Source organism: Tamandua tetradactyla, chromosome 18 (assembly GCF_023851605.1).
Source record: "Tamandua tetradactyla isolate mTamTet1 chromosome 18, mTamTet1.pri, whole genome shotgun sequence".
Classification (NCBI taxonomy): domain Eukaryota; kingdom Metazoa; phylum Chordata; class Mammalia; order Pilosa; family Myrmecophagidae; genus Tamandua; species Tamandua tetradactyla.
The window spans coordinates 72,693,783-72,721,782 of record NC_135344.1 but is presented as its reverse complement, the minus strand read 5'-3'; the positions used below and the strand labels follow the sequence as shown (position 1 = coordinate 72,721,782).

The following is a 28,000-nucleotide window of genomic DNA, read 5'->3' as shown; positions in this document are numbered from 1 at the left end:
TACTAAGAAAAAGGCCTATTGAGGAACAAGGTAACATTCACTGGGATATCTTTAATTTTCTGCTTCTGTTTCCCATATTATTCAATGAATAGTTTATTGAAATCTGTGACCTATACATAGGGACTTCATAATGCCTACCTTATAGTAGGTCCTGCATATATGCTGACTAAATGCAGAAAAAGGGAGTTTTAGAAGTGTTTTCAAGACATCAAAAAATGAAAATGGGGCACTTATGGTGGGATGGTAAGACCTCAGAAAAGATTATAAACACCAAATACGGTTTTTTTCCACTTTACAATTGTAATACATTGTACTGGTGAAAACTGATGGTGCCACTAACTGCTGTCTGGCTAATTCTTTGCTAATGTCTCCTCCAAACTCAGGAATTTGAAAAGGTGGTAAAAATCTCATACACATGACATCAGTGTCCTTTTCACATGCCAGGTAGAGCACAGACCTATTAGATAATTTGCTTTGCAATCAATCCTTAGCTTTCATATAACCTGCACTCTCATATGTTATTCACTGATAAGTCTATCTTCCTGTATTGAACTTATGATTTTATGCATGAGCTGCTGAACCTTTTTCAGTCAGCCAAAAGTTTTTCTAAACAGTGACACTATCTTTATACAGTGGTGTTTGTATAATATTTTAGGTATTAATGGGATTTGCTTCTATTTTATCTAAATAGAAAAACTGCTGATACTAGTGATAATATAATTAAGATAAAGATGGAAACTGTTAGATGTGATGAAAGTGGCAAATCTTTAGTCTCCCTTCAGAAGCTTGCTGAATGGAAGACTGCTCTATTGTGAAGGAAAAGAACACTAGAAAACATACATGACATGCCAGATACATATAGTCACAGACTGTACCAACATTTTGAGCAGTGATGAAAAATAAAGATCCAAAAATTACTTTAATCAACTAATAAAGATATGAAAAAATTCCTTCCATCAATCAAGTAAAAATATATGGAGCTCATATGGATTCTGATTCTGAAAAAGTTTTTCAAAAAACGCATAACTTTATGAGGCAATTAGAACTTCGAACACTGACTGTATATTTAATAGCGATAAGAATCATTAGCTTAGGTATGATAATGGTATTGATTATATTTAAATTTAAAAAAGCATCCCTGTCATTTATAGAGATACAGTGAAATACAAAAAATGATTTCAAAACAATGGAGTACAGAAGAATGGAGAGGAATGAAACAAGACTGGGCATAAGTGATAATTAATAAAACTAGGTAAGGGCGGTACAGCGGTGGCTCAGTGGCAGAATTTTTGCCTGCTTTGTCGGAGACCTGAGTCCATGTGAAAAAAGAAAAAAAACTAGGTAAGAAGTACATGTGGCTTCATAATAACATTCTTTCTCCTTTTGTATATATTTGAAAATTTCTATAATAAAAACATTGATTTTTTTTTGCTTAGGATTAAAGTACAACCTATGTTTTAAATAATGAAGACATATGTGATGCATAAAATAAACCAAACCAGAAACTAGTTTGAACATATATACTATACTTAGAGAATTCTATAATTATCTGAGTGAAAAACCAAATAACATGTTGGCACACTTTCAGAAAAACTTGATGAATGAAATGTATTCTTTCAGTAAGTGTTTTAACTATGTTAATGATAGGCTCTGGGGCAAAAATGAACCAACCAAACAAACAAAATAACAACTAATTTATTTCACCTTCAGTACTCTTTACCCAACAGTAAGTGCTCCATTCATACATAATTAGGAAGAGTGCAGTCATGGTACAATTCATAATAGGAATGAAACAGAGTTAAGGGTACACTAAATTCATGCCATCAGGATCATCTGACTCTCAACTCCCTATATTCAATAATAAATCAGCATGGTATAGTGAAAACTATAGATGCTTTGGCATTAGCCCAGGTTCAAACTTTTGCTCTGCTACTTAACAGATCAGCAATAATACTGATAAGGTTATTTTGAGGATTCAACAAGTTTATTTATATAAAATTCTGGCAAATACGATGCATGTGATAAATACTAACTCAAGCTAGAAAAAAGAAAAAAGTATTTTGTGTAAATTAAAAACACTTAAAGAAAATGCATATTTAACATCAAATACTGCCAAATCCAATATATCACATATGCTAGCTAAAAAAGGCCAAAGTCCAATTCCATAACATTTTATATGTGCTTAACTTTGTACCAGAAGAGTGAGGGGAAAAAGAGTCAAGCTGACTTTACCACAGGTGAAATAGGGATTTGTGGCCTGTTAGAGTGAGGAGAATGGAAACCACCAGTCTTCCAAGTATAAAACAGACCTATGTAGACTTTTCCATTTGGGCAAGTGGGGGGCGGCAGTGAGAGGAGTGAATGAAGGAATGATTTTCTTATACAGGAAATTCCATGTCTTACTGTCTGGTGGAATTCTACACTTTCATACATAAAGGTACTAGTTATCATTGACAACCAATTGTGTAAAATGTTTTAGTATTCCTATAGAAAGAGAGGGGGTGGGGGTGGAATGCAAGTGGGGGCAGATATGGTGGAGGGGAAACAACGAATGACACCTTGTTTCGTTTTAACTACAATTTGCCACCAGAGAAGGATTTTTTAAAGGGTTTCTATAACTTAACAAGTGGAAGAAAACTTTTAAGAGAAAAAATTACCCTTGGTAAAACCATAAAATGAATTTCAAATTTATACACACCTATAAATTATCTCATTCATTGTATCTGAATTTCATTCTTGCATCTATCTCACATACCCAGAATACTACAAAATAATAATCAATTTGCCCATGACTATACAGTCAATAAGTGGCAGAGCTAGGACTTCACACCCAGGTTTCTGACTGCAAAACTGGTAAGCACAACCATCATAAAATGTTACTACTGAGTATCAAAACAAAACCACAACAAAAAACACTGAATATAGTCCAGATGAACTATAACCAACATCCAGGAAAAAGATGTCACACTTCGTTATCTTTCCATGAGCATTCAAATGAAGAATACAATTCTACTTCTATTATTATTTCATGATTATTTTGAGAAAACTCAGCACAAAAATCTAAGTTCTCAAATGATAATATTAAATAAGATTGCTATTTAATTACATGTAAAATGTTTTGAATAAAAAAATAAGCCATAAATAAGGCTGTCAAATATACCCAACTGAAGTTGAGGCTGAATTTCAAATATGAACTTGATATTTTTCTATTCTTTGCTTGATTCTGAGATAGCCACAACTCGGATAAACAATAACTTGATTTATATATCCTATAAGGACATGAAATAAGATAAACACCTCACTCATGACTTAAAGTTTATAAAGAAAAAAAGCCATGCCTGACATCATAAATGATGATAAAGTAGGGAATATGGATTAAATTTTCCACCTTTTTAATGGTAAACACAAATGGCATTTTTTCTTTCAAGGTTATAAGGCTGTATGGTTCTGAATACTTCATTTAAAATAACCGTGTAAAATGATATACTTGTTCCATATTTTCACTGTTTCTTAAGCTGTGCCAACCATATTTTATATACATACATAAATTATTTACCCTTTACAATAGCCCCATTAGGTATATACAGTAATCTCCAGTTCATAAATGTGGAACCTGAGCACATGTAGGTTAGGTTAATGTGCCCAAGGTTACAGAGACAGGGATCAAAACCCAGACAGTATGGGAGTGCTGGAGTCTGACCTCTCTTTTGATTCGTGTAACTTCTCAAAAGAACAGAGTGGAAAAGATTTATTGTTTTTGACTTAATTAACATTGTCGAAATCTCTACAAAGTCAAAATCTTTTTTTTTTTTTTTTTTTTTTGGAGTAACATACAGAACCCAGAACTAAGAATTAAGTATTCTTTTCACACTAGGAATAATACTAAGAAAAAACTATCTTTACATTTGGAATAGTGTTTGTTTTATATACCATTTTTATTCAGAGGTGGGCTAGTGTATGTGTGTATATGTAAAATCCTAAGCTATTTTTCCTCAGTGATCTTAAATTATTAAAACTGCTTTTGTTTCACTTACTTTAAAGTAGCATTTATTGTTCTTTTTATTATAAAAGTAAAATAGTTCATGTTAGGAAATGAGAAAAAACAGACATGGGAAAGGAAGAAACTAAAGACTACCCATAAAATAACCCCACCACCCAAGAGAACCATTCTTTCTAATTTATTTAAAATAATTAAATTTTACTTCAACTTAGCTAACAGGAATAATAAAAAGTAAAACAAACTTCTAAACCTCAGGTCTGTTCTCTTTGCCTTTCTAGATAACCTGACCAGGTCATTTCAGAACCACATCACTTCTTATATTCTATGAGCTGCCCACTATCATGCCACATTTTAGCTTGCTTCCTATTTAGTCCATGAACTGTTCATACGGTTTACTTTCTCTGGAGTTTGGTCCTTTTTTTTGCTCATTCATCAGAACAGTCAATAAGTCTTCATATATTCCACATTAGGACACTAGTGAACTGTCAAGAGTCGAATCCACACAGTATATGCATTGGTATCCTTTTCTTGATAGCTTTCTTCACAAACTCCTGACATTTTTCTTTTTCAGAAAGAGAATAAAAAATGTGTTTTCCTTTAGCCCTTACATTTGGTTGAGAATGGAGTTCTAGGGAGAATAATTTTTCTTGAAATGTTATAACTATAGCTCCACCTGTCTTCTAGAAATACATTTAAGGATGAGAAATCCGATTCCAGTCTCCTTTCTTTATAGGTACTGTTTCCCTCTGATTTGGGAGCTCAGAGGATTTTTTTTTTATCTTCCATTGAAACTGTGATGTACCTAGATGTGGGTTTTCCCCCTTTTAAAAAAATTTCTCTTTGATCTAAAAACATAAATTTTTCTTTAGTTAAGGCAAACTTTCTTGAATAAAAACAATAATTTCATCCCACCAGTTGTTCTTTCTTACAAAATGAGTAAATGTATGTCCTGGGTATGTTTCTTAACATGCCTCTCATATTTCCAATGTCTTTTTTTCCAGTATGTTTTATATAAGTTGCTCTACTCCTCGGTCTCAAATTAGATCTTCAGGAATGTCCTTAACAGAATATATAATTTCAATAATCATATATTGAATATATAATGTTTTAGTCCTTAACAGAATATTTAATTTCAGTAACCATATTTTAATTCCAAGAACCTGCTTGTTCTCTGATTACTCTTTTTTATAGCAGCATTTTGTTATTGGTGATGGATCAATTGCTCACTGTAATCTCCAAGGATAGTAGGAACTTACCCTTCTGATCCCTACATGATTTACATTCTCCAGTAAGTAACTGTTCTGTTTGTTCACTTTGGTCTTTCTTCTCTCTCATTCAGTTGATTTTTCTCAAATCTCTGTATTTCTCTTCATATTTATAAAGGAAAAAAACTAGTTTCTTTGGCAATTTTTAGAAGACTCTCTAAAATAGGTCTCTCTCCTAAGTGAAAGGCCGTTTGTAATGATTTGTAGTTATCTCTAATCTCAGTCTTCCAGCTGAGACTGTTCCCTGAACAAACTGACTCTGAATGTATAAGATTTTCTGGGGCTTCACAGGCAGTAAGAATTCATAAGCCCAACAGACCTCTCTCCTATGTCTAATTTGGGTGGTATGTGCTTTGCTCTGAAACTTCACTAATCACAGATAATATATTAAATAACTGTTATTTGTGTTACACTTAGCCCAAGAAGTAACATAGAGAAAAATGCACCTGCATTCTAGGACATAATTTTTTTACTGCTTTCTCATTTCTAAATTGACTGAGAAATGTAGTTTAGAGGGAAGAAGATAAAATATTAGGTAATTTTATAGAGTCTCTTCTATATCTCTATTTCTCAATCTCAATTCTTCTAAGTAAAGATAAGGATGTTAATTCTATTATACAGGAGAAAAGTAGTCATAGGTCTATTTGGGAGTAAGTATGATGGATAAAACTATAGTTTCACTATATTTCTATAGTAACAGAAATAGGTAAGAAAATTACAGTGTTTAGGGGTGAACTGGGGAGGAAAGACAATATCAACAGATGAAAATACTAAGTATAAAAGCAAAATCTACATAAGAAAATTAAGTACCATAGCACTCTGAATATATCCTCAATTAGTTATCATACATTGCCTTTCTACTAAAATACCAGTAACATATAAAATAATTCTATAAAGTATAAATTATGATTTTTTTCCCTCTAAAAATAGGACTGATATCACTACAAAAATTTTGATGTCACTAAAGGAAACTGACAAAAATCACCCAGTCTCAGCTATTCCACCATAAGTATATACATTACATGGAGGTCCATTTAACCACGACTAAATAAAACATTTTCCTGCAGACAGGATGATACAGCTAAAGTTGAACTCATTTAAATGTATACATATATATAATTAATACTTTTAAAAATCAAAAGCTTTTTCTTCAGGGTTCTGCCCAAATCCATCTTTTTAGTCTTAAATGTTCAGCAATATCTTAACTACTATAATTATGTGACAGACTCACTTTAAGTTGCTAGGTATTGGTAGAAATTCAGTTTTTAAGGAAAACCATTAAGCTAACATATTTTATACAAAAAGCTATTAGCTTTGTTATTCGGAATAAACAATTTCACATTTTTGGGGGCAGGTACACTAGAAACTTCTTGACTGCAATTATTTACATGTATTTCAAAGAGTGGTATTTACCAGACTATTGTTTCATGTAAGAAAAATTTAAAACGTATTATAAATATACTAATTTGCAGACAGAGAACATCTGAGATGCATCTACTTCTATTTATTTTTCTGATATACAAGCAAGACAAAAAATACATAGAACGTATATAATTTTTACAGACATTGCTAAGGAGTGAAGCTATGCCATTTATGGTAATTTAGTTTTCATAATTTCTTTTTTTTTCCATTTCACGTATTTTGACATATATATTCATTACTATTTTTTTCCACTAAAAATCACTCCACCAAAAACTAAAAATTCTTAAAGCTTTGGAACTAGATGAATATAATTTATACACATAAAACACATGATAAAAATCTATACTGATTTAAAAGTACTGATTTTCAAAGAAGAGAACTGTACAAGCTTTGCAAAAGATTCAGGTAGAAACAAGTTGGTAATACTCATCTGACAAATTAAAATTCAGATCTGTGTGTCAAGTACACCACATATGTCACAAAGCAGAGCATGCAAATCACTATAATGGAATTTATTTTAATTGGTCATTAAGTGGTTATAAAAAAAAGAATACCTCTCCTGCCTACCATGCTGTATGCTCAGCTTTCTGCATACAATGGATAGCTAAGCATTATTTCATTTCTTCTATCCACTGATCCCACAGGGGAATGTGAAAAATAAAAAGTGCTGAAAATCAAACACGGTGATTCCTGGTACTTCACAACTCTTGAAATGCATTTAATCAAAGAGATCACTAATAGTCCTAGTTAAATAAAAGAAGGTTCTAGAGTTATAAATGGATTACAATTTTCCATACTAGGCCTAGTCCCTATTACCTAAGGAATCTACCAGAAGTTATTAAAACATGCCATTTGGGAAGCGAGAAGATAAAACATTCTTTACATTTAACATCTTTATATGTCAATTGAAGGAATTGTTAATTCTGGGTATACTCATATGCAAACTCCTTTACTCTATAAAACACTATCTAGTCTAAATTCTTATATTCAAATTCAAATATCTTGATACATACGTGGACATTAAAAACACCCTATATAAGGTCTTTCTATAGTCTTTATACTTCTAAAGTATAAAGTTTGTTTCTTAAAACTTACTAAGGTGATGCTTCTTCCTATTTGTTAACACATCACATAATTCATTTTATTAAAAAATTCTGGTATATTTTCGTTTAAATGTTTTTTGGATGTCCATATTTATTAACTCTTTTAATTCCATATATACATGTAACAACAGTTGTGTTTTCATAGTTCCTGAAATACAAAACTGAGGAAGTGAGTTTCACAAACGGTGACAATATATTTGTAATATATTACAATTTGCTATTTTAACACTGAGAAAATAACACTTCAAAAATACTGGTCATTTTGTGCATTTTTTTGACACAGAAATGCACTCAGTAAACATAAGTAACAATAAATGACTGCCTTTTAAAAAGTTTCCTAATGTCTTTCACAGTAGGCTCTGAAAATAGCTAGGCTATTTATTATGATGGAGCATTTCCTTGGTTAAATTGAAATATGTAATGAGAAAAGAGTTTACGTCTGCTTAATAAACCAGGTGAGATTACTGGCAGAGTACGTGAAGCAAAAACAGGAATGGCTCTTTTAATAATGACTGGAATTTTCAACTTCACCCACTGGGTACTCTGTGTAAGTAATAAAGTCAGTGTTTGTAAACTTATAGCAGAATCTCTACTTTGTCAATTAATGAGTGTCAGAAAACACTGGGGGGTACTATGTGACACAGAGTTAACCACTTCTCCATTACCATGAATATGATTATAAGCATGATCTGGCCCTCTGAACATGACTGAGTTCTCAGTAGGGTAGCAACAAGCAATTATTTGTGGCAAACACTATTACAAGATAGAAATTTCCCTACAGTAGGGTAATGTGAGATAAGACACTCAAAAAAGGCAGAAGTTTGGGGGAAAACACAATAGAATTACGCAAATTTTAAAGTACCACACATTTGTATACAAATAAACTGTATTAATCAGGAAATGTATTCCTGAAACAATGTCATTAATGTCTGATATACATGACATAAAACTTCCACTCAAAGTGTGGTCTATGAACTGTTTATTACTGATCAGTAATAAAGAGAAATAAGGAGGCTGGACCAAAATGGGGAGCAATTATGTCAGTAAATACACTGTTTTCTTTAGCTGACAATTTTTCATAGCAATCCCTTTTGATTATGGAAGTTGTGTATTAATTTATATTCAGTTACAGCTTCTTATCTTGAGGATCGGTAGCAAACAGTTTGTAGAACTGCTATTCTGAGTAACACTGGCATAAAGTACAATGTGTAATAGACGATGTGTAATAGAATAAACCATAATTTAGAATGCTACATACATCAGATCTTTTTTATTTACTCCAAATTTATTAAGTTCTGAAATTCACAGCCTTGGCTATATTTCCTAAATTGCAGCACTTAAAGTGTATCTGTCACATGGATGACATGATATACCCATGATGGGTAATGACGCTGTCAGATTTCATATACAAAACCATCTATGGGCAGTTAAATTAATTCTTTATTAAATATTAACAAGTTCTGAATTTAGATTGGATAAAGTTTGATAAACTCATGTAAAGGACCTCATGTAAATTTAGTAACAAATTTTGGGTATTTTCATCAGTCTTTTCTAGCAACTCCAAAATTTTTGTATGATACTTACTGATGATTTTTGCATCATTCCTTGAGGGACTTTGATCAAGCAATAATTCAGGCACATTCACCATGTGGAAAATAAATATTCTGAAAAATCAATACATAGCCGATGAACACATGAAACAATTAAAATCAGTGAAAATCAAAAAGATTCTAAAAAAATGTGTTCCACTCTAAATAAACAAGTTCTATTAAGTATCTTTCTTCTTCCATGGAAAATATTTGTTTTAGAACTTCTTGCTAATGAAAAGTTCATATTAAAAGTTTATGACCAGAGCTGCTTTTCCCAGCTAAAGTTTTCTGACACTACCAAAATTTAAAAATCTGTAGCCATAATATGTAATAGTAAAATATCATATAAAAACACTTTCAATTTTTCAAGTCATGGTCTAGTATAGAGTCCTCACCATTTAGAGGTAGTTAAAATGGTGAGTCCAGGTAAGCTTTATCTGGGAGAATATGTAGCATAAGAAGAGGGCCAGAAAGTAAAATTCTGGGAACACAACCACAGGGGTGTGTGGTAGGGAATGAAGAAGTGAAGATGAAGAAGGAAAGTGAGAAGGAATAGTCTGGGAAGCTGGATGAAAACTAGGAGAGGGGTAGGTTCCAGAAGCCATGTAGAACTTTAGGAAGACGACCGTGGCCAACACTGGCAAATTCAAGAGACTCTGAAAAGACAAGCAGTAAAATACAGCTAAGGGATCTGGCAGTTAAATCATTTGTGATCTCAGTAAAAATAGATTTGATGAAGTGGTAAAAATAGAAGTTAACCTACATGGCACTTTAAGAAGCTTAGCTGTGAAGGGTAGGGCATAGGGGATTAAATAAACAGGGACATGAAGGAAGACCAGATGTTGTTGGGAGCCTGGTATATTTATGTGCACAAAAATACTATCCTATGACCGTCTTCAGCTCTATCTACCTTCCCTTCATTCAAGTTCTCTCCCCCTCTCCACTTCCATATAACATACACTGCATTAAGAACCCGGGATACATCCTGGTATACGTTTTTTCATATTTGCTCCATGCTTATAAAATCTTAGACAAATCTATTTATACATACAAATATAAATGCAGGTTTTGAAAACTATTTGTTCATTGTACAAAAATGGGGTATTATGATTAATTTATTCATCTTTATTTTTCTCACTCAACAATATTTTATGAAAATCTCTCCAAGTTAAGTTAACTATATTAAGACATACTTTTCCCTGGTTGTACAATAGTCAATATTTTGCCATACTTCAATCTATTCAACTGATCCCTTAGTGACGGCTGTCTTTTTGCCACTAAAAAAATTGTTACAATGACCATGCAAAATCTCCTGTAGGGTGATTACTAGATCAAGGGGTATATGTAATTTTAAGAACTTTTAATGATAAATTTTGAACTTATACAAAACTAGACAGAATATTATATTGAACCCCCAAGGGCCCTTCACGCAGCTTCAACATCATCAACTTTTGGCCAATACTCTCCCATATACCCCATGCCTGTATTACTTTGAAGTACATTCCATTCATCTTTTCATTTTATCCATAATTATTTCAGCATATACTTCTAAAAGACTGGGGCTCTTGTATTTCATCAGCTGTTTTTAGACGTTTTCAAAAAGATAGCAACAATTAAAATACATCCCATTTCATCCCTTCTCATATTAGGTAACTACTACTATTAGTTTTTAGTTTAACTTCTGTAATTTATTTTTTTGAAAATGTAAGTATATATATTTTGTGTGTTTATACTTTTAAATCCTTAAATGTCTGCAAATATCTTTCTTTTACTCTGACAAGTGAACAATACCTTGGCCAGGTACAGGATTCTTATGTGGCACTTCTCTCTCAATAGTCTATCCTTAACCAAAAGAAAGAAGAAGTCCAATGCCAATATAACAATATTTCTTCATAGGTAACTTGCTACTTCGGGAGCTAAGGAATTTTGTCAATATTTGTCTAGAGTTGGGTATATGTTTTCATCAATTCACGTAGAGCTAAGTTTTACAATTGATAGTTTATGATTTCCTTTAACTCAGAAAATTTTTCTTCTATTTATATAATTATTCCCTATCTTCCATCTGTTTCTTTTTCTTCTTTTTAAATTTCCATGTTAACTGTTATTCACATGATAGATCTATTAGCTTTTCTGGATCTATGCCCTGTCTTTTTCTTCCATCATTCTTTCTTTATAATTTTGCTATATATTCTGAGGATTTATTTGATTTGATTTTCCAATATAATAACTTAAATCTCAACAGTGACCATTCCCCCACTTCAATTCATCTACTGAGTTGTTGGTTTGTATAATTATGTTTTATCAGCTCCAAAAAATCATTCCTGTTGGTTTGCAATAAATAAATTAATTAATTGGTGGTTGTAAAATAGTCACATTTTAATTTTGCCCCTCTTTGATGATGATGTTCATTTTGATCAGTCAAGGTGCTGCTAGATATTGCTGCTATATAAACACGGAGGTTTCTTTCCCCCTACTTCTCTTGAAATGTAAAAATGGTGTGTAAATACCCTGTCCTCATTAAAATTCCCCCCTAGATTGAGCAGCTATTGATGATTCTTGCCTCGTCATTTTTTCCATGATGAGTGTAAACCAATGATTTTCCAACTAAATTTTTAATTTAGCTGGCTTAATCTTATAAAAAGATATTTCTCATCTATTATGAGGTTACCTAGCCAAGTCAAGATAAATGATTGATCCCCTTTATTTGCCTAATTTTTAAGATAAATGATTCCCAATCATCCTCTGAAGAAAAAAACTTAACTTAAAAAGTTAACACTATATAAAATGTTAAATACAGAATTACCATATAACCCGGCAAACTCTACCCCTAGGTATATACCCCAAAGAATTGAAAACAGAGGCTCAAACAGAAACTTGTACACCAATGCTCAGAGCATCATTTCTCACAAAAGGTGGAAACAACCCAAGTATCTATTAACAGATGAATGGATAAACGAAATGTGGTATATACATACAATGGAATATTATTTGGCCATAAAAAGGAATGAGGTTCTGATACATACTTGAAATCAATATGCTAACTGGAAGAAGCCAGACACTGAAGGTCTCATACTGGATTAATTCTATCTGTATGAAAACTTCAGATCAGCCAAATCCATAGACAGAAAAAGTAGACCAGAGGTTACCAGTAGGTGGAAGGAATGGGGAGTTAATGCTTGAATAGAGAGTTTCTATCTGGGGTGATGAAATGCTTTGGTAATGCAAAGTGGTAATAGTACCACAACACTGTGAATGTAACTAATGACACTGAATTGTACACATAAAAACTGTTAAAGTGGAAAATTTTATTATATATGTTACAATTGAAAAAAATATATCACTATCAATTCATGGATTTAAACATATTTGATGGATCTCAAACCATTGTCCTTTCTGAAGCTCTTAAACCATCCAATCTTTGGCCAGTGGGAAACTGCTTCAAGTTGTCTCCTAAGGCTTCTAACAAGATCTTTGATAACTTTCTCAAATTCTGTAATGACAAGATGCTCCAGGCTCATCTTATATACTTACTGCTTCAGACTTGGAATCATCTATTTTTTTCCCAAGAAGTTTTGGTTTTCTTCTAATAAAAATTGGTATTTCAAGATGAGAACCAGGGCACTAGGGATGGTTATTGTTACTGGCATTGCTTTTAGGTCATTTCAATGCTAGAGCTAGGACACAATACAACTGTGTGCTTATATATATATTCATATTAAATTTTATTTGGAAATTATTTCAAAAAGGTAGAAAAATAAAAAAAAACCAAACATCAGATACCCATTAACGAGATCTGCCTATTGCTAAAGTTTAAACTCACTTGTTTTATAATTACTTTACACACACACACACACACATTTTCACCTGAATCACAGGAGGATAAATTACATACATCATGGCCCTTTACCCTAAATATTTCAGTGAATTTTTCCTAAAAAGTAAATTTATTCTAAGATATACGGATTTTCTCTTCCATCATCACAGTGACAGAATATATACATATAAATATATGTCTAAGTTTACATTGATACAACCTTGATCTACAGTCTACTTTCCAAGTTTGTCAAATTATTTTATAATTATTTTCTTCTTCCAATACAAGATCCAGTCTAGGAGTATGTATTGCTTTAGTTATAATCTTTTACAAAGTCTGGAATATTTTTACCACCTTTATGGGTGTGTCATGACACTGACGTTTCTTGGTCTTTTATGGCACCGAATTTTCTTGTTTGCATGGTTTTTTTGGTTTAACAGAACATTTCTCATGTTTATGCATTCTCAGTTAGAATACTAAATACGAGATTACTATATCCTTCTCAGGATATCACATCTGGAGGCATAGGATGTAACTGCCCCTCTTTGATGATGATATTCATTTTTTTTTTTTTTTTTTTTTTACATGGGCAGGCACTGGGAAACGAACCCAGGTCCTCTGGCATTGCAGGCAGGCATTCCTGCCTGCTGAGCCACTGTGGCCCGCCCGATGATATTCATTTTGATCAAAGTGCTGCTGGATATCACTGCAATATAATCACGGAGGTCCCCCCTCCCCCCACTTCTCTTTAAATGTAAAAAAGGTGTGCACATATCCTGTCCTCATTAAAACTCCCCCACAGATTGAGCAGCTATTAATGATTCTTGCCAAGTCATCTTTTCCATGATGGGTGTAAACTAATGATTTTCCCAACTGCTGCATTTCTTTCATATTTAATAATTGGCCCTCAAAATTCTCCCCATTCATTTATTTGTCTATTATGGATATGGGGTGATGAATTCTTATTTTACTAATAATTTATAATTCATTCTTAAACTATTTGGAACTCAAATTGTCCTAGATTTGGACAGCGGTAACCCCTTCAAGCTGGCTTCTGTGTTTTTATGACATGCCTATCATTACATATGCATGTTTTAGGAATCATGAGTTCACACCTGTATTTTCAACTTTAACAAATTTCCAGAGTTCTTTCTTCTTTCTTCCTTTCCATATTTGTTTATGCCTTCTTTTACAAGAATCCTGACAGCTAAGAATATCAACACATTTACTCATTTGCTTAATCCTTTAAAACATTTAAAATGGTTTCAGAATTGTTTTGTCCATACGACTACAATAAAGAAATCTGCTAAAAGAGGATTTGTTTGCACCCTACATTCACCCCCTCCTTTCCTATTCAAAACTGGGGTTACATATCCAAATATTGTGGTCATACATTACTTGAATTAGTACCTTCCTTTCCTCCTTCAATGTAGTTACTGGTTTTAGTCCTCCTTCTTCCCATTCCTACTGATTTAATTTTTGAATATATAGAATCTTACCTAGAAGTGTCACTATCTTGTATCCCCAAACTCATTCCTTGTGATGATTCAGTGGTTTATCCTACTGAAGTTAATTTTTGCGACAAATGTAAATAAAATATATTTTCCCCACTTTGTTATTACACAAGAGGTAGCTGTACAATATTTCTTCTTTTGCACTTCACTTTTTTCACTTAATAATGTCTCCTGGAAAATATTCCATTATCAGTTCATGGTGATCCAAATGCAAATGCAGTTTCCTTAGATATTGCCATCTTCTCCTGATTAAGTTTCATCACTTTCCATTTCCATTAGCAGTGTACACAGGGCCTATTTCCTTATGTCCTCACCAACAAAGCATATCACTAATCTTCTCAATTTTTCCCAATCTGATAGGTTAGAAATGGTATATTGAACACATGGGCCATTTTTACAGCCCTGTGAATTGTCTGTTCGTATTTTTGCCATTTTTTTTTCCTATGGGATTTTTGGATCCTAACCTCAACTTTTAGGATATTAGCCCTTTACTTGTGCTACCTCATCTGAATATTTTCTCCCATCTTTTTTTCAACTCTGCTTCTGGTGTTTGGTTGCCATGTAAAAGTTTTTTATGTGTGTGTTTCCTTTTCCCATTATTATATGTATCAAATGTATAAAACTTTTCCAGAGTTTGAGTGATATTAGAATATTGTTTCCTAGATTAAGTTTAAATAGGAATTCACCTGTGTTTTCTTTTAGTACTTGTATAGTTCTATATTTTACATTTAGAGTTCTAATCCAACTAGAGTTTATTTTTGGGTGTGGGGGAGGAATTAATCTAATTTTATCTTTTTTCCAAATGCCTATCCAATCGTCCTAATATTATTTATTTAAAAAGACTATCTTTGCTCTCCCCTCTTTGTCCGCTGGCCCGGCGCGCAGCGCCCACGCTCCGCAGCAGCCGGCCCGCCCGCCATTCTCTCCCCTCTTCCCCCTCCTGCTCTGGCGGCTCTCCAACCACCACCGTGCCCTCTTTCGCCTTCACCGGCTCCTCCGCCACCGGCCTCGACAGCCTTGCCACCCTCACCTTTCCTCCTCCAGAACAGCTACTGGGGGAGTGGAGACAATACAGAGCAGCTTCCGGAGCCACGACGGAGATCAAAGGGACGGCGTACCCCATCCTGGAACGGCTGACTGTCTGGGAGAACCAGCTCCGGTGAGATCACCGAGGGGTGCGGGCTTTCCCGGGTGGGATGGCAAGCGGCCGGAGTCCCTCCCTTCCTCCTTCCCAGGCCAGCTGGCAGAATTGGGCAGGCGGTCCCCTTGGGCCGCGGTGGCTGGCGCCCCCACGACGCGAGGCCCCCCGGACCAACTGAGAGAGTTGGGTCGGAAATCCCCAGACTGCTGAGAACGGTGACCGGGGGGGTCCCTTCCAAACACATGACTCCCCGGTCCGGCTGGGAACAGTGCACTCTCCCGGGCTGCGACAGCTGGTCCCTCCCGCCACGCTTGGCGCCCCGGGCCAACTAGGAAATTCGGTCGGGCGATCTACCGGGCTGCGGGGGTCGGCGACCCGCCCCGCGTTCGGACCCCCGGGCCGGCTGGCACTCTTCCAAGATGCTTCGGCTGCCGAACCTCCCCTGCGGCGAGAGTTTTCCAGAGTTAAAGGACCCACAGCAACTTTCACTAGAGGAACCCGTAGAAAAACGTGTGCCATGAGCGCCACCTACTGGGCAGGATAAGAAAAATAGAACCCAGAGATTTCACAGAAAAATCTTTCAACCTGTGGGGTCCAACACCCAGGGAAATCTGACTAAATGCCCAGACGCCAGCAGAAGATAACGGAACACGCTCAGAAAATTGAAAATATGGCCTAGTCAAAGGAACAAACCAATAGTTCAAAGGAGATACAGGAGCTGAGACAACTAATGCTGAATATACGAACAGAAATGGAAAACCTCTTAAAAACAAAATCGATAAATTGAGGGAGGACATGAAGAAGACATGGGCTGATTAAAAAGAAGAAATAGAAAAACTGAAAAAACAAATCGCAGAACTTATGGAAGTGAAGGATAAAGTAGAAAAGATGGAAAAAACAATGGATACCTACAATGATAGATTTAAAGAGACAGAAGACAGAATTAGTGATTTGGATGATGGAACATCTGAATTCCAAAAAGAAACAGAAACTGTCCGGAAAAGAATGGAAAAATTTGATCAGGGTATCAGGGAACTCAAGGACAATGTGAACCGCACAAATATACGTGTTGTGGGTGTCCCAGAAGGAGAAGAGAAGGGAAAAGGAGGAGAAAAACTAATGGAAGAAATTATCACTGAAAATTTCCCAACTCTTATGAAAGACCTAAAATTACAGATCCAAGAAGTGCAGCGAACCCCAAAGAGATTAGACCCAAACAGGCGTTCCCCAAGACACTTACTAGTTAGAATGTCAGAGGTCAAAGAGAAAGAGAGGATCTTGAAAGCAGCGCGAGAGAAGCAATTCATTACATACAAGGGAAACCCAATAAGACTATGTGTAGATTTCTCAGCAGAAACCATGGAAGCTAGAAGACAGTGGGATGATATATTTAAGTTACTAAATATATCATTTAGTATATAAGAGAAAAACTGCCAACCAAGACTCCTATATCCAGCAAAATTGTCCTTCAAAAATGAGGGAGAAATTAAAACATTCTCAGACAAAAAGTCACTGAGAGAATTTGTGACCAAGAGACCAGCTCTGCAAGAAATACTAAAGGGAGCACTAGAGTCAGATACAAAAAGACAGAAGAGACAGACATGGAGAAGAGTGTAGAAAGAAGGAAAGTCAGATATGATATATATAATACAAAAGGCAAAATGGTAGAGGAAAATATTATCCAAACAGTAATAACTCTAAATGTTAATGGACTGAATTCCCTAATCAAAAGACATAGACTGGCAGAATGGATTAAAAACAGGATCCTTCTATATGCTGTCTACAGGAAACACATCTTAGACCCAAAGAGAAATATAGGTTGAAAATGAAAGGTTGGGAAAAGATATTTCATGCAAATAACAACCAGAAAAGAGCAGGAGTGGCTATACTAATATCAAACAAATTAGACTTCAAATGCAAAACAGTTAAAAGAGACAAAGAAGGACACTATATACTAATAAAAGAACAATTAAACAAGAAGACATAACAATCATAAATATTTACGCACCGGACCAGAATGCCCCAAAATACGTGAGGAATACACTGCAAACACTGAAAAGGGAAATAGGCACATATACCATAAGAGTTGGAGACTTCAATTCACCACTCTCATCAATGGACAGAACATCTAGACAGAGGATCAATAAAGAAATAGAGAATCTGAATATTACTATAAATGAGTTAGACTTAACAGACATTTATAGAACATTACATCCCACAACAGCAGGATACACCTTTTTTTCAAGTGCTCATGGATCATTCTCAAAGATAGACCATATGCTGGGTCACAAAGCAAGTCTTAACAAATTTAAAAAGATTGAAATCATACACAACACTTTCTCGGATCATAAAGGAATGAAGTTGGAAATCAATAATAGACGGAGTGCCAGAAAATTCACAAATACGTGGAGGCTCAACAACACACTCTTAAACAACAGGTGGGTCAAAGAAGAAATTGCAAGAGAAATTAGTAAATACCTCGAGGCGAATGAAAATGAAAACACAACAAATCAAAACTTATGGGACGCAGCAAAGGCAGTGCTAAGAGGGATATTTATTGCCCTAAATGCCTATATCAGAAAAGAAGAAAAGGCAAAAATGCAGGAATCAACTGTCCACTTGGAAGAACTGGAGAAAGAACAGCAAACTAATCCCAAAAAGGAAAGAAATAACAAAGATTAGAGCAGAAATAAATGAAATTGAAAACATGAAAACAATAGAGAAAATCAATGAGACCAGAAGTTGGTTCTATGAGAAAATCAATAAGATTGATGGGCCCTTAGCAAGATTGACAAAAAGAAGAAGAGAGAGGATGCAAATAAAGAAGATCAGAAATGGAAGAGGAGACATAACTAACCTCACAGAAATAAAGGAGGTAATAACAGGATACCATGAACAACTTTACGCTAATAAATACAACAATTTAGATGAAATGGACGGGTTCCTGGAAAGACATGAACAACCAACTTTGACTCAAGAAGAAATAGATGACCTCAACAAACCAATCACAAGTAAAGAGATTGATTTAGTCATTCAAAAGCTCCCTAAAAAGAAAAGTCCAGGACCAGACGGCTTCACATGTGAATTCTATCAAACATTCCAGAAAGAATTAGTACCAACTCTCCTTCAACTCTTCAAAAAAATCGAAGTGGAGGGAAAACTACCTAATTCATTCTATGAAGCCAACATCACCTTCATGCCAAAACCAGGCAAAGATATTACAAAAAAAAAAAAACTACAGGCCAATCTCTCTAATGAATATAGATGCAAAAATCCTCAATAAAATCCTAGCAAATCGTATCCAACAACACATTAAAAGAATTAGACATCATGACCAAGTAGGATTCATCCCAGGTATGCAAGGATGGTTCAACATAAGAAAATCAATTAATGTAATACACCACATCAACAAATCAAAGCAGAAAAATCACATGATCATCTCAATTGATGCAGAGAAGGCATTTGACAAGATTCAACATCCTTTCCTGTTGAAAACACTATCAAAAGATAGGAATACAAGGGAACTTCCTTAAAATGATAGAGGGAATATATGAAAAACCCACAGCTAATATCATCCTCAATGGGGAAAAATTGAAAACCTTCCCCCTAAGATCAGGAACAAGACAAGGATGTCCATTATCACCACTATTATTCAACATTGTGTTGGAAGTTCTAGCCAAAGCAATTAGACAAGAAAAAGAAATACAAGGCATCAAAATTGGAAAGGAAGAAGTAAAACTATCACTGTTTGCAGACGATATGATACTATACGTAGAAAACCCAGAAAAATCCACAACAAAATTACTAGAGCTAATAAATGAGTACAGCAAAGTAGCAGGCTACAAGATCAACATTCAAAAATCTGTAGCTTTTCTATACACTAGTAATGAACAAGCTGAGGGGGAAATCAAGAAACGAATCCCATTTACAATCGCAACTAAAAGAATAAAATACCTAGGAATAAATTTAACCAAAGAGACAAAAAACCTATATAAAGAAAACTACAAAAACCTGCTAAAAGAAATCACAGAAGACCTAAATAGATGGAAGGGCATACCGTGTTCATGGATTGGAAGACTAAATATAATTAAAATGTCAATCCTACCTAAACTGATCTACAGATTCAATGCAATACCAATCAAAATCCCAACAACTTATTTTTCAGAAATAGAAAAACCAATAAGCAAATTTATCTGGAAGGGCAGGTTGCCCCGAATTGCTAAAAACATCTTGAGGGAAAAAAACGAAGCTGGAGGTCTCACGCTGCCGGACTTTAAGGCATATTATGAAGCCACAGTGGTCAAAACAGCATGGTATTGGCATAAAGATAGATATATCGACCAATGGAATCGAACAGAGTGCTCAGATATAGACCCTCTCATCTATGGACATTTGATCTTTGATAAGGCAGTCAAGCCAACTCACCTGGGACAGAACAGTCTCTTCAATAAATCGTGCCTAGAGAACTGGATATCCATATGTAAAAGAATGAAAGAAGACCCGTATCTCACACCTTATACAAAAGTTAACTCAAAATGGATCAAAGATCTAAACATTAGGTCTAAGACCATAAAACAGTTAGAGGAAAATGTAGGGAGATATCTTACGAATCTTACAACTGGAGGCGGTTTTATGGACCTTAAACCTAAAGCAAGAGCACTGAAGAAAGAAATATAAATAAATGGGAGCTCCTCAAAATTAAACACTTTTGTGCATCAAAGAACTTCATCAAGGAAGTAGAAAGACAGCCTACACAATGGGAGATAATATTTGGAAATGACATATCGGATAAAGGTCTAGTATCCAGAATTTATAAAGAGATTGTCCAACTCAACAACAAAAAGACAGCCAACCCAATTACAAAATGGGAAAAAGACTTGAACAGACACCTACCAGAAGAGGAAATACGGATGGCCAAGAGGCACATGAAGAGATGCTCCATGTCCCTGGCCATTAGAGAAATGCAAATCAAAATCACAATGAGATATCATCTCACACCCACCAGAATGGCCATTATCAACAAAACAGAAAATGACAAGTGCTGGAGAGGATGCGGAGAAAGAGGCACACTTATCCACTGTTGGTGGGAATGTCAAATGGTGCAACCACTGTGGAAGGCAGTTTGGCGGTTCCTCAAAAAGCTGAATATAGAATTGCCATACGACCCAGCAATACCATTGCTAGGTATCTACTCAAAGGACTTAAGGGCAAAGACACAAACGGACATTTGCACACCAATGTTCATAGCAGCGTTATTTACAATTGCAAAGAGATGGAAACAGCCAAAATGTCCATCAACAGAAGAATGGCTAAACAAACTGTGGTATATACATACGATGGAATATTATGCAGCTTTAAGACAAGATAAACTTATGAAGCATGTAATAACATGCATGGACCTAGAGAATATTATGCTGAGTGAGTCCAGCCAAAAACTAAAGGACAAATACTGTATGGTCCCACTGATATGAACGGACATTCGAGAATAAACTTGAAATATGTCATTGGTAACAGAGTCCAGCAGGAGTTAGAAACAGGGTAAGATAATGGGTAATTGAAGCTGAAGGGATACAGACTGTGCAACAGGACTAGATACAAAAACTCAAAAATGGACAGCACAATAATACCTAATTGTAAAGTAATCATGTTAAAACACTGAATGAAGCTGCATCTGAGCTATAGGGTTTTTTTTTTTTTTACTATTATTACTTCTTTTATTTCTTTACTCTATATTAACATTTTATATCTTTTTCTGTTGTGTTGCTAGTTCCTCTAAACCGATGCAAATGTACTAAGAAACGATGATCATGCATCTATGTGATGATGTTAAGAATTACTGAGTGCATATGTAGAATGGTATGATTTCTAAATGTTGTGTTAATTTCTTTTTTTTTCTTTCCATTAATTAAAAAAAAAAAAGACTATCTTTGTCCCAGTGATCTAAGATACCAATGTTAATACATAAATAGAATTTAATATGTATATGGGTCTATTTCTGCACTTTCTAGTCTATTGATTTGTCAACTCCATAGGTCAGTACCATAAATATAGAGGCTTTGTAGTATATTTTATTATCTATTAAAGGTACTTGCTCCTCAGAGCTCTTCCTTTACAGAATTTTCCTATTTTTATATATTTATTTTTCCATATGAATATTAGGATCAACTTGTCAAGTGCAATAAAAAATCTTATTGGAATTTTTATTGCAATCATATTAAATATGATTTAACTTAGGGAGAAATAGTGAGATGTCTTAACTAAGAACTATCTGTTCAAGTGTATGTTTCTGTCTTTCAGGAGTATTTTATACCTTCTCTCCATAAAGATTTTGAACTTTTCTTATTGCTTCTATTTTTTAATATTTCATCCTTTCAACTGTCATTGAAAATGGGGTTGCCCTATTTATTATATTTTTCTAAATTGTTATTTATATATATATATATATGAATGTTTTTGGTTTACACATGTTCATTTTGGTACCTTAGAGAAATTCTATTGAAGTTAATTTATCACTGATTTTCTTCTAAGGTTCTCAGGTATATTATCATGTCATCTGCAAAGAGTGAGTTTTCTTTTCTTCTTTCAAATATGACTAGAGTGCTTATAAGCAGAGGAAATTTGGACACAGGGAGTAGTGAGAGGGGACAGAAGGAAATAAACAGCCAATGGAGGCAGAGGTTGAGTTACGGATTGCTGGCAAACCACCACCAGAAAGCTATAGACTTCAGAGAAAGCATGACTTGCTGCTACCTTCATTTTGGACTTTTAGCATTCAAAAGGGCAAGATGATATATTCATGTTGTTAAAGGAACAAGTCACTGAAAACTTGCTATAGCAGCCCTGGCAAACTAAGACAGAATTCACTAATATGGTGCCTTAGAGAACTCTCTTAATTACAGTGAAAATCTTATGACATCATCCCCTCAATAATGTGTTTGGATATAATGAGAGTAGGTGGAGGCCACAGAAGGGAGGGCAAAGCCAGTTAGAGAAACAGAAAGCAACATTTCAAGAGAAATTGGGGAGAAAGAGGATGATTCTGTGTGTCCTCAATAGTATCCTGCCCAATCTCCTGGATTCAGACCAATGACATAAAAGCCAAATAACCTAGAAAGTTCTATAATTGCTGCTAGAAGTCTGAGCCAACCACAGGACACAAAATTGTTACAGGACACAAAATTGTCACTAAATATATCTCTTAACAGTGAGGGACAGTTTTAGATTGTACAGCTAAAACCACCAAAACTACTGCTCAGCTTGTTGTGGAGGCTTATCTTATCATTTCATTAATTTCAGAATAACATGAAAATGAAATTACACGATAAAAATTTTGGATTCCACCAATTGCATTATACTTATTTGGAAATCACATTAGCCAAAAACTCTACTCCAATTACAGAAGTAATGTGAGAGGGTTGGTTAAAAAGAGAGAAAAGGAAACAAAGATTAGTATAGATTTAATAATTATTGCAGAATTCTAAGTACTGGATCATGTTGCAATCAACCTTCAAAAGATCATTTAAAAAGCAGTACAATGATACCATTATATGCTACAGAATGGTTAAACTAAGACTTACATCAAAAGCTGGCAAGGATATAGAGCAACCACAACTCTAATACACTGTTGGTGAATGTATAAAATTGTAAAACACGCTGGAAAATGGTCTGACAGTTTCTTCTAAAACAAACCATAAACCTGCCCTGTAACTTAGCAATTCCACCCTTAGGTCTTTACTCAAGACAAATAAAAACATATGTCTACAAAAAGACCAGTCTGGGTGGTGCACAGTGGCTCAGAGGCAGAATTCTCACCTGCCATGCCAGAGATCCAGGTTTGATTCCTGGTGTCTGCCCATGAAAAAAAAAAACAGACTAGTCTTAGCAGGTGTATTTGTAACAGCCAAAAGATATAAACACTCCAGGTATATGTAAAGAAAAGAATGAATAAACAAGCTGTGGCATAGTGACAAAGCAGAATACTACACTGAGATAAAAAGGAACAAACTAGTGATATTTGCAATAACAATATGCTGAGGGAAAGAAACCTTACACAAGAATACACACTGCATGGGATACCTGGTTCAATACTTGACCTACGTACTCCCAAAAAAGAGTACATATTGCATGATTCCATTTTTTGTAAAGTTCAACAACATGTAAAAATAACCCATCATGAAAAAACTGTGGTGGGGAAGAGATTACACAGACGTATACATTTAAAACTCATAAAAAAAAAAACCTCACAGACTGTTATACTTAATAATGAAGTGCATGCTGAAGTATTTATAGATGTCTGCAATTTATTTTAAAATGCATAAAAAATAAGCAGATTGATGAAATATACAGATATGTGAAACCATGAATACAGACAAAATCTATTTTGTGGTTACCATGGGGTTAAAATTTAACATCCTGAAAAGTTGAACATTTTTTTATATGATACAAACTTAACTTCAATAGTACATGCATACACAGTTCCTATAGCTGTCTGTCTTCCTATGTTTTTTTTTGTACTTGTTCCAAATTATATCTTTATATACTGTATGTCCAAAACTATAGATCTATCATTACTGTCAATGCTTCTGCATTTTAGTACTTGTAAGAAATAAGAAGTGGAGCTATATAACAAAAAATACACTGGTTGTGGCATTTTTAATCATCCATATGGTAACCTTTGCTGGAGGTCTTTATTTCTTTATGCTGCTTCAATCCACTGTCTAGTGTCCTTTCCTTTCAGTCTTAAAAACTCCCTTTAGCACTGCTTGTAGGTCTACTAGTAATGAAGTTCCTCAGCCTTTCAGAATGTCTTTGTTTCATTCATTTTTGAAAGAAAGTCTTGCTGTATATAAAATTCTTGGCTGACAATCGTTTTCTCTCAGCACTTTAAGTATTTCATCCCACTGCCTTCTTGCCTTCATGTGAGAAATAAGAACTTAATCTAATTGAGACTCCCTTGTATATAAACATTTCTTTTCTCTTACAACTTCCAGAACTCTCCCCGTGTTGTCTTTGACAGTTTGAGCAATATATGTACAGGAGTAAACTCCTTCAGTCTATTCTGCTTGTTGTTTGTTGGGCTTCTTGGATGCACATTTCCCCCCCTTTTGCCAAGCTTGGAAAGTTTTCTGTCATTTCTTTGAATATTTCTGATTTATTTCTCCTCCTCCCTCTGAGACTCCCATAATACACATATTGGTATGCTTGATTATATACCAAGGTCTCTTAGGCTGTTTTTGCCTCTACATGTTCATTTTTCTTTCTGCCCCTCAGCCTGACTTATGTCCATTACCTTTTCTTCAAGTTCACTTATTCCTTCTTCTACCAGCTCCAGTCTACTGTTAAAGCCCTCCTGGAAGTTCTTATTTCAGTTACTGCAGTCTTCTACTCCCGTAGTTCTGTTTGGTTCCTTTTTAAAATGTCTTTATTGAGATTCTCACATTGTTCACTGTTTTCCTGACATTCTTTAGTTCTTTCTCTATATATTTTCTTTCATCCCCTTGAGCATCCAATGATCACTTTTTTAAAGACTTTGTTTGGTATGTCCATAGTCCAGTCTTTGTTGATGTTATCCAGATTTTTATCCTTTTCCCTTGGATGTCCATCATTTCCTATTTCTATGCTTGTCTTGTAATCATTTGTTGCATACTGTACATTTTAGTATTTTAAAATGTTTACTCTGGGATGTAGTCCCCAAGCTGTCTATTACTGAGTTTGTATCCAGCTAGCAAAGATAGAGATTTTCTTGGGTGCTAGGAGCTAACAAAAACAAGCCAATGTAAAAAACACCTTTCATCATCTTTGCAAATTGCATTTGCATTGGCCAATGCTCTCCTTCAGACTCCAGCCCTCCTATCAAAGTCAGCCAAAAGTGAATGCAAAGTGCAGAGCTATTCCTGTCTCTTCTGAGTTAGTGTCTTGTCCTAGGCCTGTGCCTACTAGAGACCTTAGGAGTTCCCTGTTAACGGGAATTTGAATGCCCCCTCTATTCCCTAGGAAAACTGACCTCCCTCTCCTGGTAGCACCACTGCAGGACTTAAAGCAGGTAAGTCTTTGCCCCAGCCCACCTGACTCAACTGTTTCTTATACAGTTTTTATGTTTCAAGCAGCTTTTGCCTGGAGGGGAAATTGGGGAGAGGTAGGGTGAGCTAGAGATGAGTTTCTTAGATCAGGTTTTTCCAAGGCGGAAGGAGTCCAGGGCTGCACAAAAGAAGTGCTGGTGCTTCGTATTATGGGAGTCTCAGAGGGAGGAGGAGAAATAAATCAGATATATTCAAAGAAATGACAGAAAACTTTCCACGCTTGGCAAAAGGTGGGGAAATGTGCATCCAAGCAGCCCTGGGGAAGAGGTGAGGGAGAAGGTGAAGAATGGCAGCAGAGATGCCAGGAGCTTCTCCTATGGTTCTTTGAACCAATGTTTTCTTGATATGGCACTTGCCCAGTAAATACGGCCCTTTCGCTGTGTTCCACAGTTTTGATGAAGAGTGCTATATTAAGACTGCTCTGCTGCCTTTTATTTTCATGACTGGGAGAACTTTATTAATGTTGAAGAGAAGTACTCAACATTATTTTACATTAATTGACAATGACAATTAACAATCAAAAGCAAGAGAATCATGCCCATTATAACTGACACAGAATCTCTTTCCCAGAGTAGGTAGGCTTAAAAGATGACCCAAAGTCTTGCAAAATTCATTCATCTGCAAACCAAATACAGATCAATTTAATTTCTTCTGACTGACCTTAGAGTTTTCTATGAAGTAAGTTACAAAACCCAGCTTCATAAGTACCTTTTTCATTACAACTTCAAACTATAAAATTTAAATAGGCAGTGTCAATGTATCCATCACAATTTTATCTGGGGTTCAACCAAGTGCACACCAATAATGGCTAGAGGAGCCTGATTCTACATACACAGTTGCTTCCTGCATCCTCCCCCTTCTCAGGCCTTTAATCACCTTCAAGTTATGTGAGGTGGGGTCTGACTCACAGTCACTATTCTCTGAGAAGACCAGAAGTTCCTCATAGTGAACACTCAGGGGACCCTAGGGACAGTGTGCCTCTTCTCAAACAGGAAGACTCTGCCTAGGAAGTGTAGGTTTCTCAGGAGTTTGGGAGGTGCAGGAGGTTCTAAATCTGGAGCTCCTCCATTCATTATCTAATCTAATAAATCTATTCTGAGGCACTGGCCTGAACCACTGTATGGTGGTGGAAGTTGGGATATGGTGCAGGCCTGGACAACAGGTGAGGCCTGTTGTTTGGATCCTGGAGATCTCTTCTTGCCACCTGTACAGGTGTCCTCATGATGCCTTGGGGTGCCTGTGTTCTAGCCCAGTTGTACTAGAGGAAGCCTGGAAAGTATGGGTGGCCCCCAGATCATGTTTCCAAGTGTTCTGCTGGAGTGCCTAGAAGGGGCTGGGACTTGGTTTCTTTTGGGGATTCTGGCAAGTCTGGACGGGCATCTGGGCAGATCTCTTGCCTGGTACCAGGATGCTGACTTTGGAGTCCTTGGCCATCTCTTTGTGACATGCTGCAGGCTGAAATTTGAGTTCACATCATGTCCCTTGACTTATGCCTGGAGGCTGAGGTCATGGCCTGGTCTAAGTGTTTGACAGGAAGTTGGGGAACATCACAGGAGCAAACATCAGGCCATCTGTCTTGTAGCTAGACGATAAGGGCGGGTCCAGGCTAAAGTCTTCAGATGTCGGCTGGTAGGAGACAGGGTTATCCACTTTCTGTGTGTCACTTGTCCATGAGGAGAGAAGACAGTCAGTCTAGTCCAAGTATTTGAGTGGGAGATACTGCAGGGCCCATGACAGGTTTCTCAAGAGGAGATCAACATGTGGGAGGAAGGTCCAGTCCAGGTCTCTTGCTGGTTGGGTGGGCAGGCTTCAGCCTGCAAATATGCCTGATATAGTCATAAGACTCTTGTCAATTCCTTTCAATTCTGCTGTTGGTTCCTTTGGGATCTCCTGGGAAATTTCTGGAGTAGAATTGTTACTGTAAGCATAGCACTTTCCACAGAAAGGCCTCCTCTGCTGCTTTTGTCAAAGGTGGGTTGGAAGAACTGCCTTAGAGTTGGATCCCCAGCAATCTGAAGGAACTGATTAAAACCGGGGATAAGACTGCATATCTCTGGATCTTGGGGAATTATA

At 35.6% G+C, this 28,000-nt stretch overlaps 1 protein-coding gene across 6 annotated transcripts in view; it reads right to left on the bottom strand.

Annotated features, from left to right (window-relative positions):
• The window catches only part of ANKRD12 (ankyrin repeat domain 12), a 162,655-nt gene that overhangs the window by 44,124 nt on the left and 90,531 nt on the right, over window positions 1-28,000 (bottom strand). Inside the window, exon 2 of one of the 6 annotated variants that reach the window (XM_077135968.1) lies at window positions 9,375-9,454. The exons of the other annotated variants lie outside the window; for them this stretch is intronic. Within the exon in view, the coding sequence (XP_076992083.1) occupies window positions 9,375-9,438 (64 nt within the window). The 5' untranslated portion in view covers window positions 9,439-9,454. The remainder of the gene's footprint in view (window positions 1-9,374; window positions 9,455-28,000) is intronic. 6 annotated transcript variants of the gene reach the window in all.